Source organism: Gasterosteus aculeatus, chromosome 16 (assembly GCF_964276395.1).
Source record: "Gasterosteus aculeatus chromosome 16, fGasAcu3.hap1.1, whole genome shotgun sequence".
Lineage (NCBI taxonomy): Eukaryota > Metazoa > Chordata > Actinopteri > Perciformes > Gasterosteidae > Gasterosteus > Gasterosteus aculeatus.
Window position 1 is genome coordinate 5,371,529 of NC_135704.1, and position 22,938 is coordinate 5,394,466.

General features: G+C 43.3%; 1 protein-coding gene across 5 annotated transcripts in view; it reads right to left on the reverse strand.

Annotated features, from left to right (window-relative positions):
- col18a1a (collagen type XVIII alpha 1 chain a) overlaps window positions 1-22,938 on the reverse strand; it is a 60,219-nt gene that overhangs the window by 17,546 nt on the left and 19,735 nt on the right. The window contains exons 1-4 of one of the 5 annotated variants that reach the window (XM_078091175.1): window positions 18,439-18,511; window positions 6,361-6,902; window positions 4,512-4,595; window positions 3,145-3,216 (exon numbers count right to left, since the gene is read on the reverse strand). In XM_078091175.1, coding sequence (XP_077947301.1) covers window positions 3,145-3,216; window positions 4,512-4,595; window positions 6,361-6,902; window positions 18,439-18,496 — 756 coding nt within the window. In that variant the 5' untranslated portion in view covers window positions 18,497-18,511. The other 4 variants (XM_040202058.2, XM_040202060.2, XM_078091174.1 and 1 more) reach the window with 4 other exon arrangements.

The following is a 22,938-nucleotide window of genomic DNA, read 5'->3' on the forward strand; positions in this document are numbered from 1 at the left end:
AAGCTAGCTAGATTTTATGGCTCGGTTTTCCCCTTTGAATAAACCAACGCAACAGCCATGTAACTGCATGGGAACAAAGTAGGCATTGTGTTCCCATCCAAACCCACTAATGCTTCTACTTTGTGCAGCCAAAGCTCTCTTCCTAACAAACAAGGTTGTTTCCCAACTCGACTAGAAGTCTTTTAAACAGAGTAAACATGATTGAGTCAACATGTGCATTGCAAATCAAGCCTAAAGTGTGTTCGTATTCGTATTTTGGGCAAATTGTCATGGTTTTCGGTAATTGTAGTTTGTGTTTTTGCTGTCAGACATTTTCTGTATGCGAACAATCTTAAAGCTCAGGGAATACAGCTGTCAGTCTATTGCTCTGATCCAGCTTTGCTGATATCGTCACCCGGAATTCGAATGACACCCCGACTTCAATGAGTGAGTTGGTTCACAAAATAGCTCCAAATATTTAGAAATGACACATTCCTTATGTTTTAGAGTACCGTGAGGATGGTAAAGTGTGGCGACAGGAAAGACGGATTGGTTGGTCTTCCCGTCACTAACAACACAGCAGGACAGTGAAAAAGCAACGGGACTTATTGAAGGTCGGGGAAGAGGGGCCACTTCCCCCACACTGCCACCGAGTGGGAGGTAATAGTGCAGCCACCTCCGGCCGAGTGGCTCATTCTTCACCGGTGACACGCCTCGGACTGTCACCTGTGGAATTCAGGGGGGGGGGCGGGATGAAGAATGTCGGAGAGAGGGGGCAAAGCCAAGCCACTGTCGATAATTAACCAGTTTCTTTTATAGGAATTCTCCCCACTGTGTCGCGCAGGACTGGCTATGCTAAGAATTTGGCAGGCCTGCTCTAGATGGCTCTAAGTTGATGTAAGCGTCAATATGATAAAGAATACCCTGCTTGTTCACTCCTTTACTTATCCATCATAGTTGGGGTTGAAGGGTGGGAGGCTCCCATCTTTAGAACACCGTGTTGATGGATTTGAACCACATGACCCCCTGAATCTAAGAGCAGGTATGCAGCTCCCTCGGCAATGAAGGTATTCCACTTCTGGAACCGTGTATGCTTTTTTTTCCCCTTCTTTTTTTCCTCCTTCCTCCTATGAAGTGTTGCAGAGGGAACTCACTGGATGCTGTCTATAATCTGCAGCACCCTCGGTTTGCCTCTCATGTGATTAACTCCCCTTGGCCATTGTGTTGTGAAATGGGATCTGGAATCATAATCAGAAATAAACATTGCTGCTTCTCATTAGGAGTTACACGCATTCCTAATGCTAAACATGCCTGTTGGCCAATCAGATGGCTGCTTTGAACTTCAAATCGAGAGGGAAAGGTCCTTCAGCACTGGTTCTAACTATTGCAGAATCGATCAGCTGTCACAGCACGGCCGACAAGCAGAGATTACAGACCAACGCTGATAAGAACTCTGCAGCTGAGCTCTGCTTGAGACAATGCCTCACATCACATGCAGCCGGAATTAAGCTCTTGAAGCATTTCCTCTTTGGGTTTCACGCTGCAAGGGACGCGAGCAGGGACACCGCTAAGGGTGACTGACTGGCTCTGCCGTCTATCATCACACATTCCACAATGACAAAGTGGAAAGTTCTGCTTGTACTCTCCCCCGTCTCAGTCTTCTCTGCCTGGACTTGCCTTAATTGCAGCGGTTGGACACTACACTCTGTGCAGGTTCCACCTTTTAGATGGAAAAACATGGGCAGGTAGGCATTAGATACCAGCTGCTGTGCGCTACATTACATTGCGTGCTGCACAGTAAAAGCCCTCTGAACAGATGGAAAAGCCCCTTCTAAAAGTTGCCGAGCACATAGCAGAAAGGTTAAGGAGACTTCCGAGTCCCGGTGCCTGACCCTGCCCCCTTTGGCTCACGCTCCAGCTTTCTTTCCGCCTCCGCACACAGTTGATGGAGAAACCAGTCAGAATAACAAAGCCTTGAGGCGGGTGGCGGGGGCCCTCCGACTCGGATCGCATCGCGTCCAAATCGACATCTGGTTTTTCCCAATCTCCACTGTAATTGTGAGCGGGGTTGCACGCACGCCACAGAGGCGGTAGTGCAAGCTGCTGGTGGAAGCGTCTTCTTGAAGGCCGGGAGGATGTGAGCGGCTGTCAGTTGAATCTGATTGTGTGCTCGTGAGTGTGAGACAGACAGAGAGCAGAGAGAGGAAGACGGAACAACGAGGGGGCGGGAGGGGACAAACGGTGAGATAAGGACACCGCGAGATACAAGAACATGCCCAGATTAAGAGAACAAAAAGGAAAACAACGGGGGGAATAGTAGCGGGAGGGAAGGGCAATAACGAACGGTCGGTAAAAGAATAGTATCAGTCAGTAATATCTGGTATGTTAGCCCTCCGTCCGGGGGATAAGTCTACCGATCTATGCAGGGCAAACACGCCTCACCTGACACCAGGTAAATCCCTGCTCTTCAAGCATTAACTTCATGCTGAAAGAATGTGCTAAAACTAACACTCAAAGCCTGGCATCCTTCGGACTGACCTTACGTTCTGTTTAGGCTACCAGGAATCTCAGAAGAGTTGTATTAACTCAAGAAATAGTCCATTTTGAACTTGCCACGGTCACTTCCCTTTCTAGTCTGACATGGAGAAACTCTATGTAAAAAGTCTTTGTCCCCGGATCTATAAAACAGAAGCGGCCCAAATCCAGATGTCAACTCAGCAGTTTTTAATCTCTCTTGAGGGATGTTCACTCACTTATAGCGAGCAACTTGAGACATCAGTGTAGATCTAAGACTGGGATGACTCAGTCTGCAGACGCAAAGCGATGCTCTTTGTTGGCCAGGTTCACGTTCATGGCTTGGTCAGCGTTTTGAGTCCTCTTTAAACACAGTTTTATTCGTTCTTCTATTTTCACTCAAATCTCAATCTCAAATCTCGATTTATAGTTCCACACAACCTCACAGTGAAAAAAAAACTGTCAACCAAAGCCATCCTGTTTTAACATAATGTACCGAGAAGAATAATAACAGCAGCAAATTAGCTGCAGGGAACGGTAACATTATTGATAAAACACAAGCTAACCAAGCCTAAATGATGGAGAAAAGTCTTTCTTGCGAGTAAAAGAATGAAAATTAAATTAGCTTGTGAATACAAAGTTGTTCCATACCGTCGTGCTAAGTTTCTTCCCGGGTGCTTTTGGTTGTCTGGGTTCTTCAGAGCCACTTCCTTCACCTGAAGCCTGAGGAGAAACATCAGACATTTTCAGGTTCTTGCATGCATGTGTCCTCACACCAAGTGAGTCAGTTCATGAAATATAAATATGGTAAAATTCCAATTTCAAAAGGAATTCATCCGTTTAGTTGAGCAGTATGTTATTGAATACATCATTTATTTCACTTAACTGCATACGTTTCTGCAAAATAAAACCTTAAAGAAATTAGATATTTACCATCACTGCCATTGATTGTGCTTTTGTGCCGCAGCAGTTTTCTTTATTGAGGAAATAACTCATTTGCTTAGAGGAAGGGTTGGGAGAAACCTCTGATGTGAGTGACAGTATTATATACGTGTTCTTTGGCCAGGTCCCACTTAAAAAGCATAATAAATCTCAATGAGCCTTTTACCTGGTTGAAATGGGGTGTTATGAACCCTCAAACTCTAAATAATACATTATGTTGTTCTACTAATGGCATTAAGTCAAATGCTTGTACATTTGCTGTATCCAATAGTTTACAATATAGTAACTGGATTCAGAACATCTTGGTAACTCAATACATCGAACAGCTGCGTGTGAGGTAAGACTTCCTGAAATGCGAAACCTGTCATTTCCACTTGGAATGTTATTTTTCCGATCTAATCCAAACAACGTCTAAAGATTTGACGACAGCGAGCAGACAAAGTCTTGCACTTTGCTCTGACGGTCGGGCGGAGGGTTTGGTGGTCTCAGCGAGCGGAGCAGCTGCTTCACTAAAGCACAGTGGATGCTGCTGGTCGGCTGCAGCGCGGCACCTGTGAGTGTGTGTGGGTGGTCGGGGTCTCCGGCTCTTAGCTTACAGATTTACTGTTGCTAATATTTGATGTAAAATATTGTAAAATATCAAATGTACTTTAGGACATCTGTCTGATGCAAGTAATGACCTATTTTAAATGATGCTTTCCTCATTTTAGAGAGAGGAAGTCCAAATGACTTCCTCGTGTCGGGTAATTACCACCCAGTAGTTCTGCTAGATGTGAAACAAGACCTGTAAAACATAGAATACAGAGCCTGTAGAAAAAGGTAGAAATCGTCACTGGTCTAGAAAATATGTTCAATCCTCACACTCTTTTTGGAGAGATTTGACAGGCCTGCAGTGTCTGGTAACTGCTGCTTAGCAGCGGACGGCATTGGTCAGTGTTGGACATGTTGACAACATTTGAAACCTAATTACCAAATACTGTCTTTTATTTCTTTCAGATAGTAGGCCTATTTCTTACAGCGCAGCATTCCCTCTTTGCTTGTCTGGTATGTGCAAAATGTGCTTTGATGTTATTTACCATATCGGAGTCATCTTCATCCTCTTCACAGAGCCTCTCAGCAGCAAGGGGGTCTCCCACCACCCTCAGCTCACTGATCACCCCCTGTCGGAAAACACAATAATCAGCACTTGTTCTCTCTCTCACACACACACACACACACACAAAGTATGTCTGACTTTCAACATCTTATCTGTATTTCAAGGAATTGCCCATTTCCATGAAATCAGAGGAGCTATTGATGTCTCCATTATTAGTGTGGGCCTGTGAAGTGCCACTAGCTCTGCCCCCCACACACAATGTGCTACATGTTCCCACACAAGACAGCTGCACAGATAGCGTCAGATAGCATTCAAGCTATCAAAGTCCCATTAGGTCTCAATGTAGAGGCCACTTCTTTGCTACGGAGTTATTTGAAGTTTACTGTTCAGGACAGATTTATGTCCTGAGAAAAAATTTAAATGGAGTTTTGGAAAGAACTTTGAAGATGAACGGTTCATTGAAACCGTTTTAAGGCTTTTAATGGTCGTCCCTTTTTTTGTAACTTGCACAATGTGTCTCAGTCTATTTCTAACAAATTGCTTTCGGTCTTCACAACAAATCTTAGATCCTATGTACAAGAAAAGATTAAATTGTCACAGAAGAACGGTTGTGCTAGTGATGGATTACACGAAAAAGGGACATCAACTAAACAAATCCAGTAACAGATTGGAATTTCCATTTTATAATTACGTAATGTAAATATTTAAAATCCAAATGAGCCCCACAAGTCTTGATCTGATTGAAGTAGTTAAATTCACAAGATCTCTCCAGCTTAAGACTAAACTAGGGTCAACATATTTTGAAGGAAGAGACGGTTTGGTTCCTTTTTCCAAATAAGCAGTTTGAAATACATCTTTCTGACAAAATATGCAACTACAAGGAAATACAATAGATGTATGGGCTTGAGTAATAAAAGAAAGAAAAGCTCAAACTGAGTGTGGCAGAGATATAGAATGACGTATAGCAAAAAAAGCAGTGGTGATAAAAATGATTAAAGCCAGTGTTTCCGCTGTACGGGAGGCAATAGTATGAATGTTACAGTTGGAAGAACACTGAAAGTTGTATCTCAACAGCTTGCAACCCAATGGGAAGTAATCATTTCGGATTTTGACATTCATCAGGGTGAATATATTTTCATTTCTTTATATACATTCTCTTTAGCGGTGGGACTCTTTTCAGGTTAAACTGGAAGCTGGAGTAATAATCCCTTGTTTATATTTGGGATTATAATTGTAAAACCATTACTAGAGTCCAGAAACTAATTCCCCTGCAGACTGTAAAAGAAAAGAATAATGAATCATAAAACAACCAGTCAATATTGATTTTTTATCTCTTTGGAAAATGCTCCAGAGCGATAAAATAAGTGTGAACCTTTGCAGCGGTTGCATGTTTGGTCCGTGCAGGCAGCTGCGGGGAGCTACTTTAACCCTTTAATAAAGGTCGAGAGTTGCTGCAGTCAACCGCTGGGAACAGTCAAATGACTGAAGCTAATTACATGCCAACTGTGAGGTCTTGCGAGTTATTTGCAGTCTACTCTGGTCTAAGATGGTGAAGTGACGCAGACGTTTATGTTGTGCTTTAGAGTGAGCCAATTTGACCAATCAAGTCATTTGAGTTATTCGGCCAAGACGATTCAGATGATCGACTGTGAAAAGTCAAAACACAACAGTGCAGTCTTCTGACTCCCATGCAATGCTAGGTATGACTCACTGAATATAATCAAGCTGACAAAATAAAGATTGTTTTCTGGACACAGTTTATCTTCCAATTTATCTTCCTTATTCTCGGCCCAGAATATTGTCCTGCTGAAAGGAGGCTGTGCACATACCACAAACTTGTCCGGATCGGCTCCTCCAGCATGCCCGACGAAGACCCCAGTCCCAGCCTGCAGCTCCATCTCGTCCGGGGACCTCTCCATGGCCATCACCAGAGGGTCTGTGTCACAGTTGAGGTAGAACATCACCGTGTCACCCCTCACGGCGATGGCAAAGCGAGTCCAGGTGTCCCTCATGGAGGGAACGGGGAACCTGGCCGCCTCGTACGACTTCTCAGAGTTGGGCTCCGTGTAGTACAGGATGACATCCTGGTTCCCGCCCTGCACGGCTGACAGTTTAACACCCACATACATGATCTTCTGTGACACATCTGTGACGGAAAAGATGACGGCTGCCCCGTCAGTCGTGGGTTTCAAGTTGAAGATGAGGGCGAAGTTTCGGTAGAACGGGTTGGGCAGGTGTGCACGGGCCAGCTGACCCAAGTTGGTGTTGTGGTCAAGGACGTAGCCGGGGCTGTTGTCGTTCTCCAAGACCTGGCGGATCGTACTTGGAGGAGGATTCCCGATCAGCTGCAGCAGGGTCACTCCATTGTCTTCTAGAGGGAGAGATAAGGGATGTGAGGCCGTGGAAAGGCGTGATGTAGGTTAGAAGAGGGGGCTGCATGGCAGGGTAAAATGTTAGAACAGGCTCTATTAGGCTGCCGGGGGTTGACTTCAAGTGAATGTGCCTGATGGATGGAGGTACGACTTCAACTACTTGCAGAGGATCGTAGTCCTTCCTGCACGAGACCAAAAACGAAACGAAAAGCTACTGCATCCAATCAATGTAAAAGGACTTTTGGCGAAGTATCGGCATAGCCACTCTACTCGGGGTCCCCGAACAAACAAATCATGTCATCAAAAAAAATGAGAGCTTTGACTTCCCCACAAAAAAAATCCAAAGGCATCAGGCCATATAAGAGATTGCAAGGCAGACTCCACATTTGAAGGGATATCAAAAGGCATTGTTTAAAATATACATTAAGTATATGAAGATGTGACAATCAGTGTCTGAGAAAAAACACTCGACACCTAATGTGTTTGCAAAAACAGTCAAACAAAACAAATTTTCTGCTGTATTGTATTCATTTGAAAAATCCTTATTAATGAATGCAGTGATGGAGTCTGAAATAGTCTGAGCAGGAACAGCTGATGTGGTTTTGGCAAAACAGAAAATGTGATCAGAGCAAAATTATTACATAGAACTTTTTTTTAAATCTCGAAACATTTTATCATATTGACAAATCTAGTGCGTGTCGAGTAAAGATTGATAACGTATCGCATTACTGACACGGCGCTCAGCTGGGCCTCCTGCATATCTCTGCTCACTCTTCCATCACCCCGGGTGACTCTGGCAGGGTCGCTGCATAATGATTCAAGGCGTTTAGGAGATAAAAAGAACACAAAGAGGGATGTGTTCACATAACCGTGTACATGTTTGCATTCGACTTCTTCGTTGAGGCTTTGATCAAATAAAATGTTTCCTCGTGTTAAAAGAGAAATCGCTGTTTTGGGAGACGACGACGTAGTTTGAGGTGCTTTGAAGAGATGCTTTGGATTACCACCTGGTGACTAATGTGCGAGTTCAAAGCCTCCCCGCTGGATATCAGGGGGGTCTGCAGTGGGCTTTGTCGAGGCGTTTAGCTGAACCCGAGCTCCTGCTTTCTGCAGCACATCTATGAACCTATGAATGAATTCTTCTTCACGCTGCCCGAGAGCTGGAGATGCTTTCATTTGAATCCGAGCAAACAGAGAACCGTCTCATGCTCTAAAAGGGCGGCAATAAAAATAGTTTCTGGCATTAAATATAAAGTTCCCCTCCCGCACATTTGTCAATCGGATGCCTCACTAAATGCACATTTCAATATGTTACAATAGTATAAAGATGAAGCCCTGATTTTTAAAAAAAATGTCTAAAATACCAACCAAATTTGGAGATGTTTAATAGTTACAAAAATACTTACAAAAAGCTTCAAGAAACGTTTTTGATAAAACATTGATAAACCTTTCCTGATTTTAAAATCGTGAAACAATCAAGACCTGAGCATAAGACGCACCACCGTCCATTGTGAAGTAACGCATGCAGATTGACACTACTGAAGACGGGTACTTGGAGCAGTCGATCTCTGGCTCATTTGCAGCGGGTCTACCAGATGTTTGCTCTGATGAAGTCCCAGTGAGACCTGGAGGGTCTCTGCAATGGGCCTGTGCTCACATGTCTGAACCTCGCTCTCTCTTTCGTTCCATCGCTGCCGGAGAAGGGCTGAAAAAGGCTAAACTTTGTATGCCATTTTCATTTTATAATCAAGAATAAACCTGGAATATAGGGCCTCCCAAACAGTCTGGTTGTCTCCTCTCAAGAAGAGACATGAACAGCAGATTTTCTTCTGCATTTGCCAAATGAACAGCAGACATCATCACAACTGCACACTGTTTACGAGCTTCCCAAACCCCTAATTAGCAAAACAGATATTAGTCTTCACTCACACAGACCAGATGTTAACTCTTTTGGTTCAGAACTACCAAATAAGAAGGCAAATCCTCATAAACCAGACGGTGATTAATAACTAAAACGCAATCGCAAGTGAGGTTCGCCAAACAGCTTTTGTCAAACCCACGACAGCTTCAAGACCAATTGGGGACAAAAACGGTCTGCCGATGAATGGAGCCGTGCCGGTTTATGGTGCTAGTTTGTCTTGTCAAGAAGGCGCCTGACTGACCAGGAACGTGGCTATTTTTCATTTCCTAACATTCCAGGACAGGGTACCAGAGGTTGTGATACCCTGTTGATAAAGCTGTATATACAGTGTGGTGCTGTGTGAACAGCGGTGGGAAGTAGATGATCCTGCGTAGTTCAGGGAAAAAACACCTGGACTGTCTCTGAAAACTTTGCAGTCTGACTATGCTGCATCGCCATTTACAGCGTCCCTTTAGGCCCGCTGACAAGGAAGTGGACACTGCTCTGACCCGTGCTCTGAGACAGTGTCAGTGAAAGGACATCTGTGGAGACATGAAAAGTACAAACCAGTGATTGTTCAAAAATGAAAAGTAAAAAAAGTGTATCATTTTTACGCATTTCAACTATGTTTGTCAGACGATTTAAAAGGGAAGTCAATTAAATTCGGTCACATGACATGCAGGGCATGCGGTCTTTTTTAAATGTCTGATCTTTGTTGTAATGTCTGTCTCCTCACAAGGATAAAATGAGCCATTTGCAATGCTTGTCAAGTCAAATCAATACCAAGCACTTGGTCAAGTCCATTTTATAGTGTGCATGATTTGTTTCGATATGACACGTCGCCCATTTTGTGGCAGAAGAAATGAATACAAACACAAGTGCACTATACACTTCAACAATTGTATCCCTGCAATGAGATAAAGTGCCACGATTAGTACTTACATTCTACATATACTAAAACAATATCTATATGGTATAAGTCTTTTTAACAGCTCCGTGACCAAGACCAGATTGCACAACAATAAATAAAAGGTATTTTGTCTCTAAATTTGGAAAAAGGAACACATGAGGTTTTAAATATTGTGCTACATATCAAGGACCTGGATAAAAGGCATTTTCTCTCTACAGAGTAGAGGATTCTGTATTCTGTGAACCCCTGGGCAGATTTTGTGTAATCTTTAACCTGACGCAGAAGGTTTGGAAAGAGATGTCAAACCAGAAAACCACATCACAGTGCAGGAAGGAGATCATGTTCGCTCGCTGTGATTGTCAAACCACAAAGCGGAAGATGGGCCTATCGAGAGCTGCGTCCTTTACTCTTTGTGGAAAAGGTTAATACGCTACGTTATTGCAGTGCCTTCAAAAACAGCTAAAAAGAGTCTCACAACTGGGCTGTTATCCAGTACTGTGCTTTGCAACGCGGCCTCATCAGTTCTAGTTCTGTACCAGCGCAACACAAACCAGAGGCGGGTCAATGAGTTTCTGGCAGCAAACAAAATCGGGCTTCACTGTGCCCATAATTGGAACCCTCCTGGGAGCCAACTCAAAAAGAAGTAGACCCCGCTTTGAGCCTTCCTGTCATGAGATACTACGTCCACCTCGGCTCAACTCAACCAACTAAACTACTAATCAGGGTCAGACCACCAAAAGGCTGCACTAGCCAAAATAAATGTTCACCGATGCCTTCAAAAGCCTTGTGTATCTCGAAGATCTTTACAATAATCAGCCTCAACTGACACAAAAGTCACGGTTTCTCATGAAGGATATTGCTTTACCGGGGAGAACCAACCCAAATAAATTGCAGTTGACCTCCAGACCCTGTTATGAATGACTGCTCATCTTTCAAGCGGGAGGCTGGTAACCATGGAAAAGATCATTAAAAGGGCTATTGTGCCCCGACAATCCTGTCTAACCACAAGAGTGGCCCCCCCGTGGTAAAAGGATCACATCTGACAGATTTCTTACAATGTTGCCATGCACACAATGATATATCTGCGGTCTTCCCACACACAGGCTTTATTTTAGTGTTTAAGATGTTCGCTTGTGTTTCTTGCCTCATGCCAACGGCCCTTAACTGTAATTCCATCAAAATACAGACTTAGAATTAGGTGTACATCATGAAGCATTCTTGCATGACAGGGCATAGTTAAATGATGCACGGGAGAGGTGGTATTACGGAGAATAAAGGCGCCCAGACACTGCGTGGCAGGGGCTCTGATCAGTGAATGTGAAAGGTAAAAGGACCTGTACGTGGGTGGATGCAGTGGAACCCATTAACCCGGGTTAATGCACAAATAATCTGGGTCACACAGTTACAGAGTATTGTAACATATTATCTTGGCCATGTTTGTGAGTGACCTCATTTCACCAACCTGTTAACGAAGATGAAAAAGTGTCTGGTGGATTATTAAGCTTCAGGATGTGTGGGCAAAGACTTTGCAGGGAAAGTGGTAAGTCAATAGCAAAGTACATTTTAGAGATTGCTGGGTTTGAATGAGTAATAACAGATGGTCTTCACTGCAGAAGCTTTCTGTCTATCCAAGAATGATTTAGAGCGACTGAAAGCACTGCAAAGATACTCTAACAGGTGACACCCAACAGGCACGACTAAGTGGTGGACCAGCTTCTGGAGAGCCAATAAAAAACGTCCCTGGGTTGTAAAGATGACGGAACAAGATCGTAGCTTTTATTTGCCTTAGGTTGCAAATAGCTATGTCAGAGATGCCGTTGTAGAGGCCATTACATACACCTTCAGGCATTTCTTTTGTTTCATTTCTGAAACAAAAAATAAGGGGCAGTCAAAAAAGAAAAGCGTATGCTGGTATTTACAAAAAGTCTACATATCAAGTCTAAATCTAGCTTTAATCCCAGCTCCACCGATGTAGAAGCACATCCAAACATAGATGAAAAAACAATTCAAATCTATTTGGGCCCAAACATCACTTAGTCCTGGAACCAGGGATATCTTGTCCACTCACGTCTGTCAGCGAAGCAAGCTGTCAGAAAGATAGTGAAGCTGTAAAAAGACAAAGTCTTGAGCTCCCAGCGATATGAAGTGTGAGGGCAGGGAAGTAGTCCAGTAAAAGGAATTAGGCTTTAAAGGCTTGCGTACTGAAACAGATTGTCTCTTTTTTTAATTGTTGAGCCTAAACTATTGATTTGTTGGAATTTTGTGGAACCTTTTTTTATGAAGTATCCAGGCAGATTAAAAACAAAAAATTGAGCTTCTGCAGTTAGATATTTCATATTTAATTATGTATATTGAATTAACCCTAACTGAGGACTTTCCAGCTTCAATGAATAGTTTTGCCTCACGCAGTTTAAAAAAGTTGACATCCCCCTAAACTCGATTGATGTCAGCATGACTGCTTCCCATAGATGACAATCTAATGCATCCATGTCTGAAGAGACAAATGCACATCAAGCTGCCCGCTGTTTAAAAAGACATGCAATTCTACATGCCACGTTTATCTACAGTGTTTCATGCACGTTGTCTACAGAAGAAATGCCTCAGATTTATTTATAATCAGAAAAAAAACTTGCCTGGAGGTGGAAAAAAAAACTAATTTGATTAGTAGTAAGAATAATTCTGCGGGGAAAAAAACGTACATTTACAAGTTTACTACAATCTGTGTTCAGAAACTATGTGGTTAAATTTGAAAAACGTACAAAACCATGCAAACTCCCCAGAGCAAAATACCACCTTAAAACCCATGATCCTACTCCACTGTGTGTGTGTGTGTGTGTGTGTTATAATGACCTTTAATAAGTCACAAGCAATCAAAAAGGAAGGACAAATGGAACTCATACATGCAACACTGTAAGGAGTGCTGGAATCATGCTTGTTAGGCGTTAGCCAGAACTTTTACCTTTTTGACATCAGGACAAACAAACTTGAGGCATGCTTGTTATTTCTTCTGAATTTGTTTTGCTGTGCCTGGGAATCCAAATATTGTTATTCTTTTTTTACTGTGCCGACAGGGATAACTGACCTTTATTCGGGTGGGTTATTGGGAACAAGTGGGAGAAAATACTGAAAACTGGTTCAAAATAAATTCAAAAACTAGGATTCATTTGAACCAGCAGTTACCTTTCTGGTTACTAACTGACAAGCACTGATACCCATCATCCTCCTCGTCTGGTAGTGTGTGGCACTCCACGGGGAGGCGTCCCTCATCCAGGAGGGCCCAGCAACTGTCCCGCAAGACTTCGCAGAAACTCCGGCAGGGCAACACCGGCAGCGGGACCAGAGAGCTGCACTTTGGCACCAAGAGAAGGCAGAAAAACCACTCCAAACTATGGTGGCAAGGTGACTTCAACAGCCACGCCCACTCGTTTAGGAGCATCCGGACTTCCTCCACACTGCTCTGGTTGAGGTAATTGGGTAAAACAAAGCTTTCCCCAACCATGGAGGAGCAGAAAGGGAGAGCAGTGTCGAGCACCAAGCACTGAGGGGATTTTAAGATAAGTGCTGATTTAGCTACTTCCGTGTGGCTTTCAGATGGCGCCCGCCCGCCCGTCGGTGCGATTGTGGCTTCTTGGCTAAGCTCTCGCTTAGTTGCTGATGATTGAGTAGCGTCTATGTTTTGGTGAATTTGGCTAGTTGTTGATGCTGGACTCGCTTCTTGAAATTGGGCAGCTATTGGTATTGAGGTACTATCTGGTTTCGTGCTAGTAGTTTGTGGTTGGGTAATAAATATTTTGGAGGTATTAGTCGGTATTTGGTTTGTAGAAAGTGTCTGGCTAGCAAATGAATCAGGTATAGTCTCTTTGTTAGCTAATGGTGGCTGGTTAGCTGTTAATTCACCAGCTGGTAACTTGCCAACATCCACTGGTTGATTATCATTTGGTAACTCGGTAGTCTCTAATGAGTCGTTGCCTACAATTGGGGTTCTTAAATACCTTGGGGTAGATATTTCATGAGAATATTTTGTTAAAATAGAGTTGTTCCAACAAGTGCTGCTGTTAAGCTTTTCATTTACTTTTGTATAATTGTTGGTTTCAACAGAAAAATCTAGATTTTGGTTTGATTTTGTTCTATTGAGATTATGGAGCTCGTCTGTGCTGTGATCAATTACCAAGACACTGTTTTGTAATTGCGTCTCATTTGTTTGGGGCATTTCACTCCCGCCACTATCTAACCCCCTAAGATCAGTTGGCATTACTATTTCTTGATTGTTTTCATCAAAGCTAGTTCTCCAGTTATCTTGAGATCCAGTTGCAGATCCAGATTCAGAACTGAATCCAGAGCCAGACCAAAGACCTGGACTAGTGGCTGGTGCCAATTCCAACTCAAGCCCAGGTCCATGTCCTGAAATGCCTTCTGCAAACCCCAACTGATCAGATCCTCCAGAACCCATACCCATTAGAGAAGAGGTGCCATTACCAGGTTGACGTATGTGTGATGAAATCACCGCTGTTCCCGTTTCTGAATCAAGTTGAGTCTCCGGTAGCGTCGTGGGCATGAGAGTGGTCGGTCGAGGTCCATCCGTGGTCTCATCCCTAGCCTGCACAAGTTTCTGGATCCCTTGTCCCTCACCAATGATCTCCGCTCCAAGGCCAGCGATATTCTCTGATGGTGGTTCTCCACTAAATGCTGGACTGCCAGACCCCTCATGGTCCACTGTTGGGGGAAAGGTTGTAGTACCAGTCCTGGGCCAGAACCAAGCATCAGAGTAGACCACCCACAGCGTCAACAAAAATAAAACTCCGAACTGGGTCCTCATCTTGGGGATAATATCACGTCTTGACCAGGTCCACCGACTTGATCAGGTTCTCAGACGGAATTGTGTCATGTCCACACTGCCACTGCACCCCTTACACACACTTTTCAGCTCTGTCTCCACACATTAGGCAGAGAGCAAAAGTGAAGAGGAGTGTCTCATTCAAAAGAATAGAGGGGGGGAGCGGAAGGAGTTGCCCTCCGTATTGGCTGCTCCGGCAATATATCCTCACCTAACTCCTCCTTCTCCTTTTGTCACAGCAGTGAAAAGCAATCTCTCCTGCTGACTGATACCTTAGAATTACGGCAGCTTTGCCTTTCAGTGTACAATACTGCTGCCTTCAGTGTTTTACGGAGAAGGGCAATTTGTTCCCCTTGGCTCGTTCTCTTTGTTAAAACATGATAATGGGGAAACTTCTGTTCTAGCTTTAGAAGATAGAAAACGTTGTGGAACTTTACAGTGGGAGCAAAAGTTTTGCTGATTTAAACAAAACGATTTGGATGGAACCATTTGGTCGAGGCTAGGAATGTTAGGAGCTGAATCGCTGAATTTCCAGTTCATCAATTGACTTTTAGTCCATTGTAATAATGCAACCAATTATGCAAGTTGCAGTTAAATGTGAACCGGTTGACTTGACTGTTTAATCTAATTGTATTATTTTATTAGTATGGTCATATATATATATATATATATATTTTTTTTTTTTCAAACAACACAATTCAATCCAGCAGACTCAGTGTAAATTCTTACAATCTGTCTTTACATTTTGAATTGAATGTATAACTCACACTGCCTGTGTGTTCAGTTGACAGAGAGCCTCAACATCAGTGAGATCAGTCATAAAAGGAATAAGAGGTTTTTGCAATAGTAACAGGGTTTCAAATAAAGCCATTCTGTTGCACGTAAACTCAGTCGCTGATAGAAATGAAGCTGCATCCAATGTTCACGGCAAAAATATCCATGAAGGCTGCAGGCGCTTACGTTAACATATGTCATAAATGTCTTGACAAAAGCTTGACAGCTTTATCCTGTAGCTCTTTGTCATGGCCTGAGGTCACTCACGATCCATCTGACCCCTGTCTGCAATATTATTTGTTTAGTCTGGCAAAGGGGGAGGGTGAACAGCAGAGATATATGAAGGTATGAGGGAAATTATTGACATCATGCGAAAAAGACAGAATAGCTCACTTATGTATCACAAGGACAAGCTGCATTTTACCTTTGGCCCAGATGAAAATTTATAATGAAAGAAAAATATTGTGTGTAGTCATATGAAAAGTAGCTTCTGTTTGGGCAACACGACCAAGGGGCTTGTGATGGTTTTAAGCTGGTGTCTGTCTGACTTCTATCTGCAAAAATACTTGAAAGTGCAAACGAATTAAAAGGACGTTTGCCACTACTAACTGAATATATAAAGTAGACTTGAGGAATGCAAGGCGACCGGCTTGCTGTCCTCACAGACAGAAGAGGTCAGTTGCAGGAACACTAAATGTGGATGAGTTGACCCTCAAGGACAAAAGGACTTAACAATCTAACCAAGCAATTATTCACTCTAAAACTGTCAAAAATAGACATTTTAATCACAGCAGTTGGCTGAGAAAAAAAGATGAGGAGTGACAAGTCATTCTTCAGGTGACTTTCACGCAACGCTAAGAAAATCTTTAAGGCAACATTAAACATTAGAAGATATATTGTCTACCACCTTTCAGCCAACTCAGTGATCAAAGTCATCTTTAATCAGTCTGTAAACCACTATAAGCATAATGCCTATAGTAGAGTCTTGGTTAATAAACCTGTGAGTAATAAACTCTGTAATAGGTAATCATTACCCTCAAACATCAGCTCTTTATTGTCTTATTGTATGAGTTGTTACTCATACAATAAGACAATAAGACAAAAGCTTCGGCACAAGCTTGATTTGCTCTTTTTATCTTATCAATTTCCACTCTACAACACAAGGTGCCGAGTGCTAAAGCCTCACATCACCCGACTGAAAGAAGAAACTATATGAAGGAGGATGACGCTCCAATCAGTGCTCATGTAGCCTAAGGATGTTTTTGTTTGACACCGAAAGATAAAAGACGGTGCAGAGTTTGCAAATGCTGGTGCACACTTTAAATATGGGAAACTCGCCAAAAGGCTTGGGTGGCCAAGCACATAACCTGTCTCCTTAGAACTATCCTGACAAGCAAAAGGTAAAATTGCACTTAATGAAGGTAGTACTCTGGTGCTTTGGGAGTGATGCTTTTTTCAGTAATCTGCATATATCATAACATACCTTTAGCTCTGTCAAAAGTCTCTTCTTTCAACCTTTATTGCAAATACAGAGTCATTTGACAAAACTGTGTCCGGTGTCAGGAGCAGCATTTGTAAAGGAACAAAGAATTATAGTAAGAAAGGTTATAAAAATGTTGCAATGTTGCTGATCATTCTTTGGGGAAACCTGACTCAGTCAGACAAAAAGTCCCTTTAATATGGGTTTTTAATTGACAGAAATTATTCCAAAAATGTGACCAACATATCCGTTTTAACGGGTTTCAGAACTTCCCCTTTGAACTCACATGCAGGTCGCAGCTTGCAAACAGAGGACCGTAATCTCAGCAGGGATCTCTCATTTAAAGGGTCAGTTCACGCAAATTACAAAAAATGAATGAACGTCTAAGTGCTTTTTTCACCACGTATTAAATCCCATTCACCTCTATTGTGTTGGTCTATTACTCTGCATACTGTACATCTCTCCTCCTTAGAGAAAAGGCTTTATCGTACATGTAGATAACGCCAAATGATATTTCTCGTAAACGTGTGTGATGCCTGCAGCCTGTGAAATCTTGAGATGTTTGAGTAGGGGAGGAACTGAAATTCCAGGCCCCCCTAGTGCCTGTCCTCACAATGCACAGACAAAAGCTTAAAACCCAAGACCAGGAATGAGTTTGAGGACTGAGACTATCAATGGGAGGATGAATGATCGACTAATTACAACCCAGACAAAACCAGCTGAACTAAATCCACAAGAGGCCAAAGGGGTCCAATTATCTGTCACTGCACAGCAGTATTATTGTGCCAAACCGTCACTCAAATTCCGTATAACAAATGTTGATATCATCAGAGCTAAATATAGCTTATGAAAAAAATAAGAGGGCATGTGACCGCTGGAAGGAGAGCAAGTAAATGTTACACATACAGATCCCAATAAAACCACTGTATTAACTCAATTTTACTTTTCACTTGAACTGACACTTAGTTTCTGGAAAATTCCAAAATATGCACTTTCACCTTCATCCAAAAGGCTTTACGGGCCAAAGAAGAGCACAAAACTACGCGTACTTTACAACAGAGGTTGACAATACAAAAAAAAGAGGGCTCTTTTCTCTGTGGCCCTTAGATCATCTACACCGACTTTAGGGGGCCCTCCCTGCACCTTCACTTATGTTATTCAATGGAGTGGGGGTCAGCGACCTCTCGCTGTGAGTCACGGTGTAGTCGCCATTAAACAAGCATTAACCCCCGAGGCACTCGGCTCTGGCGTTTAAATGACACAGACGAATCAGCAGGTCCACAGAGACCCCTCGACCGGCCCACATATGGTTGAAAAACATGTGCACACACACACACACACACACACACACACCTACACACACAAAATAACTTGGACTGCAGTCACACAGCATGTCACAGCTGAGCAGCAGTATAAACAGTGAGACACAAACCATTGTGAACATATGGCTGAAACACACGCACGCACACACACACGCACACACACGCACACACACACACACACACTCCATACAGCAAGCCACAGCTGAGCAGCAGTGTTGACACATTTCAATTTGAGTTGACTGCAGGAATAAAAAGGCATGAGGAAATGCCTGCAATGCCGTCATCAGGACGGGCTTCTACATTTGCATCCATTACCTCTACGTGCACAAACGTATTCTCCTGCTAGCAGCAAGACAACTTCTCTCATCTTCATCAGTAGCCCGCAGCGACAGACTACCTGTATAGTAGAGGCACTAATCAATGGCTCTACAGCGAAACTGAATTTAATTATCTGAATCTTGCAAATGTATTGTTTCACTTAACTTATCCCCTCTTTCTTTCTCCAGTCTTGTGGGAATTAGTGTTATATACGGTGTGTGCCAGAATGTAAAACTTGACTTTCTATCTTGTAAAGGTGAGCCCTGCTAGTCCGCAGGCCTACTGGCACTAGATGGTGAGACAGCCACTGATCCTGAGAATGGAGGACAAACCGCATTTGTGTCAGTCAGTTTTTTGACTGAAGGACCACCAATACTCTCACATCTCAAGGATCTCCAACCGTTGAATGTGTGGAGAATGAGAGGTGGGGGGGGTTGGATAACAAGAGTGGAGGTCAGAAGGTCACAGCTATCAGATTAGGAGGGAAAGGGGTCCCGTTTCCCACAAATAGAGACTTATTGCCGTCCTGGAGTGGCCTGCAGGAGCAGCTCGCCTGCAGTGTAAATGCCTCCCATTCAGACATGACGGCTATTGTAAACCCAAACTGCTGGAGTGTCTTAAAGTCATCGTGCTCGGCAGACAGATTAGCCTGAAGACTTCAGAAGAGTTCACACTGTAGCGCTGGAACAAAGAGAGGAGATATGAATCATGCAGTCCAGTCTAGAGGCTTAACGAAAGTAATCTTCCATGATCCGATTGAACTAAAAAAAATTCAAGGAAGAAATGTGCTGTACCAGTTAATTAGTCGGTTGTTGTTCCATTAACTAAATCAGGAATCAGGAAACATTTATTAGCCAAAATATGTCAAACATACAAGGAATTTGTCTTGGCGGGTAGTGCGCGACAGTAGACAGACAAGACAACAGTGCACAAGTAATAAAATAAAATGGAATGAAATGCTAATGCAATGGGTTAGTAGAATAAGGCTAAGGCTATGGGTTAGTATAAAACAAGGGAATAAAGTTAAAAAAATTTAAATATTCAAAAGTAAAAAAGAAAAATATTAAGCATAAAGTGCACTAACAAACAAGTAACAGACAAGAGACAAAGTGACAAAGTGACAAGTGAAGCATCATGGAGACAAACTGTGACAACACTAAACTACCAAGAGAAGCAACAGCATCAATGTAAAAGTTGTGTAAAAGGTGAGGCTGTGTAGCTTTGGCTGAGTGAGTGGTTTCAGATTAATACGAGAGAAGTCACTTTGTATTCACTCAACGGACTCATTGACACGGATGAGGAGGCCTTCAGTAATCAACGGAGCATTAGCAGTCCGGTAGTCCTCTGGTTTCTCTGTGTTTGGAGATCAATGTCAATTGTATTGATCAAAGCCTGAATTAAACAGTTACTAAGTGGTGTTCCCATTTAAAAAAATAACTCAGATGGAATGTGTTTCACACAAGTCTTTAGCACTAACTCTCACCAAAACTAAAAAGATGAAAGCGAGTTCTGGGCAGATGAGCTTACTGCCAATACAATCCCATCCAATATAAATCCAAATAAACAGGCAATGTTTATTTAAAAGCAATAATTACACCAATGTGCTTCTTTAAACACTGCACAGAAAGTTGGATCAATGTGATTTGTTGGTAACATCACAAGTCTGCCTCAAACGGCCTTTGTGACGCGTACAGCAAACGCCACCCTGCAGCCTCCGTCCTTTTCTTCCCTCGCAGAAGGAAAAACTCCCCCACTCAACCCCCGCCCCCCAAAAAAGAAAAACCTTACGCTAAGCTGGATCTTTCAAGCGTCTCCACGGAGCAATCCAGCATCCTGCAGAAAGAGACAGCCGGCAGACAGAGCCCTGCAGGGTTCCTCACAGTCCTGCTCAGGCAAGCAGAAGAAAGCTGTCACTCTGAATAAGACGAATTCCATAATAACAGCACAACAAGAAGCCTGTAGGGACTTAAACAACAGAATACGGGAAAGAGGTGCCATGTGGAATAGGTTCGCATGTATTACCGTCTTCGATGTGATTTTCTCAGTAATTGCGATCACTTATCCAACAGGGCAGATCAAAGCCACACATGAACCTCACCCTGAACTACTTAGTGTAAAACACCACGCACGTCCCTGGGGACCAATGACCGATTGCTTCCTTTGGCGATGACTTGACTCGAGACGGAACACCAAAAAATAAAAAATAAAAAGAGGAAGAATCTTCATTTCATAAATAAAGATTAAGGATTACAGCCCTAAAGACAATTGTAACCTGGGAATTTCAGTTCCATTCAGATGTTGTCATTCAGAAGGAGTTTGAAATGGACTCAAAAAGAGGAATAACCTGAGGATACAAAACCCGGCTGGCTGCCCGTCGCCCACTCCAGAAGCACTACTTTCTTCTACCTGCAATGGCTCCACTAATCAGTGCGCTGTGAAGTCGGAGCATCCGGAAATGTCTTCACTGTAATTGCCCCGCGGTGCCTGGGAGGTGTTGTCTCAGCTAATGACAGAGACACCGAATTGATTCCTCCGCCTCAAACCGAACGTCAAAGAGGTGGAAACTGCGGAGAACATTACTCTAATGGATGTTTACACGTGAACATGTGTTGGCTCAGAAAGGCAACTTGGTACATCTTTGAGTCTGCGTTTCTGGAAGAGGTTTGAGATGTTTAAACGCAGCCTCACATGGTGTGGTTGTGGTGAGGCTGCGGGGAAATAGCTCCCCCTGCTGCCCGCGCTGCGAGACGCATCTACAGGCCTCACAGCGTGGCCTCGGCTGTCTATTACAAACTGATACCAGACTACATTTCCAACGCGACCACAACAGGAGGAGAGCACTTCTTTATGTCTTTTCATCTTCCATCCAGCTTACGAGGACAAACGGTTTGCCAGTAGCACACGCGTCTGTCGAAGACAAAGATGGTGACAGATGTAAAGAAGTCACAATGATGGGTGAAATCGGCGGCTCTTGTGACGCGCCGCAGAAGAGCCAAACCTCGCCAGACAGGTGTTGCTCCCCGAAACGAAAACACACCTGGGGAAAATCAAACACGGCGCCCGTCAACAGCGAACGGCGCCTCGGGGCAGATAAGGCACGTGGTCGAGACCCGGCAAAAAGAAAGAAAAAAAGGATTGTTTGCTCGTGCATGATTGTGTCTTCAGTGTTTGACGCCACGCTCAATGAAGATAAAGATTTAATTTACAAGGCGTTGATTTTCATCAGCTCAAAAATCACTTCCTCCAGCGCGCCGCCTCTTTTCATTGTGCATGAGAGGAGACTTGCCAGAAGATGGATGGATGGATTAAAGAAAGTGAGTACAACTCTCATTCCCTCCAGCAAACAACTCTCAAACATTTTTCATTCTGGTGGCAGAAGTAGACAGAAGATCCAGGTGTCTGTTCGCCGTTCCACCAGCAGGGGGAGACTGAATCACTGTGGGGTTCATGATGGGGTCCAAATGGATTCTGGCCTCAATACAGTGCGTGCGTGCGCACGCACACACGCACACACACACACACACACACACACACACACACACACACGTCAGAGGGGGGACGGGCTCACACACACATATCAGAAGTCCACTCAGGTCTTGGTTGGAAACGGAGCCTAAATATTTTTGTTCCACTAACCTGCAGCAAAGTGTCATGTTGCAAACAGATGTGGGGATGAGTTACTTTCTCACATCGGTTTTCAACAATCAATAGTTTTTTAAGCGATGGTGTTTGTATTCATGATTTACCATTTTCACTTGCCATATCCATATCCTTTTTGTCAATAATTAAACCATATAAATAGAATAACGTTGAAATATAGAATTTCAAATGCAAAAATAAAGTGTTGAAAGACTTTTGGTGTAGAACTTTATGTGATTAGTTTTTAAAAAACAGTTTGCTGGCTGGCCTGAGTAAGCACAAGTCAAGAGTGGATTGTTCAGAACAGCGAATAAGGTGAATAAAGTAATTTCTCATAGAACGTGTGGATCCGTACACAGTGAAAGAACCTAAAGACAATACCGAGAAAACAGGTACATATGAATCTCTGAGAGCAAAACTAAACCGACACTAACTGCTTAAAGTTATTTGTACTCATCCTCAAAGCGCCTTGAATTGACTTTCTGTTTCATTCCTTTATCATGTGCATCTAAGTAAATCATTTTTACAAACAACGGCCCGACGGAACTGTGGGTGATCCCACTCTTGATGAATCATTTACCTGCTCCCTACACCTGGAAACAATGCAGAGGGACTCTCCCACACCTGGAATCCAGACACCTGTCTAGCGTGGGCAGGGTCAGAGGCGCACACAGTTGGAAACGTCACATCCAGATTAGCTACGTATTCGCTGCAGAATACCTGCGTCTGATGAGCAGCCGTACACGCGGTGACCACAGGTCAGAGGTTTGTGGCCTTCTGGCTGGAGGGGGGGTGGGGGGGGTCACAAAAAATCTCCCCCTTAAGACCAGCGAGGATGTGGATTGAGGGACTGACTGC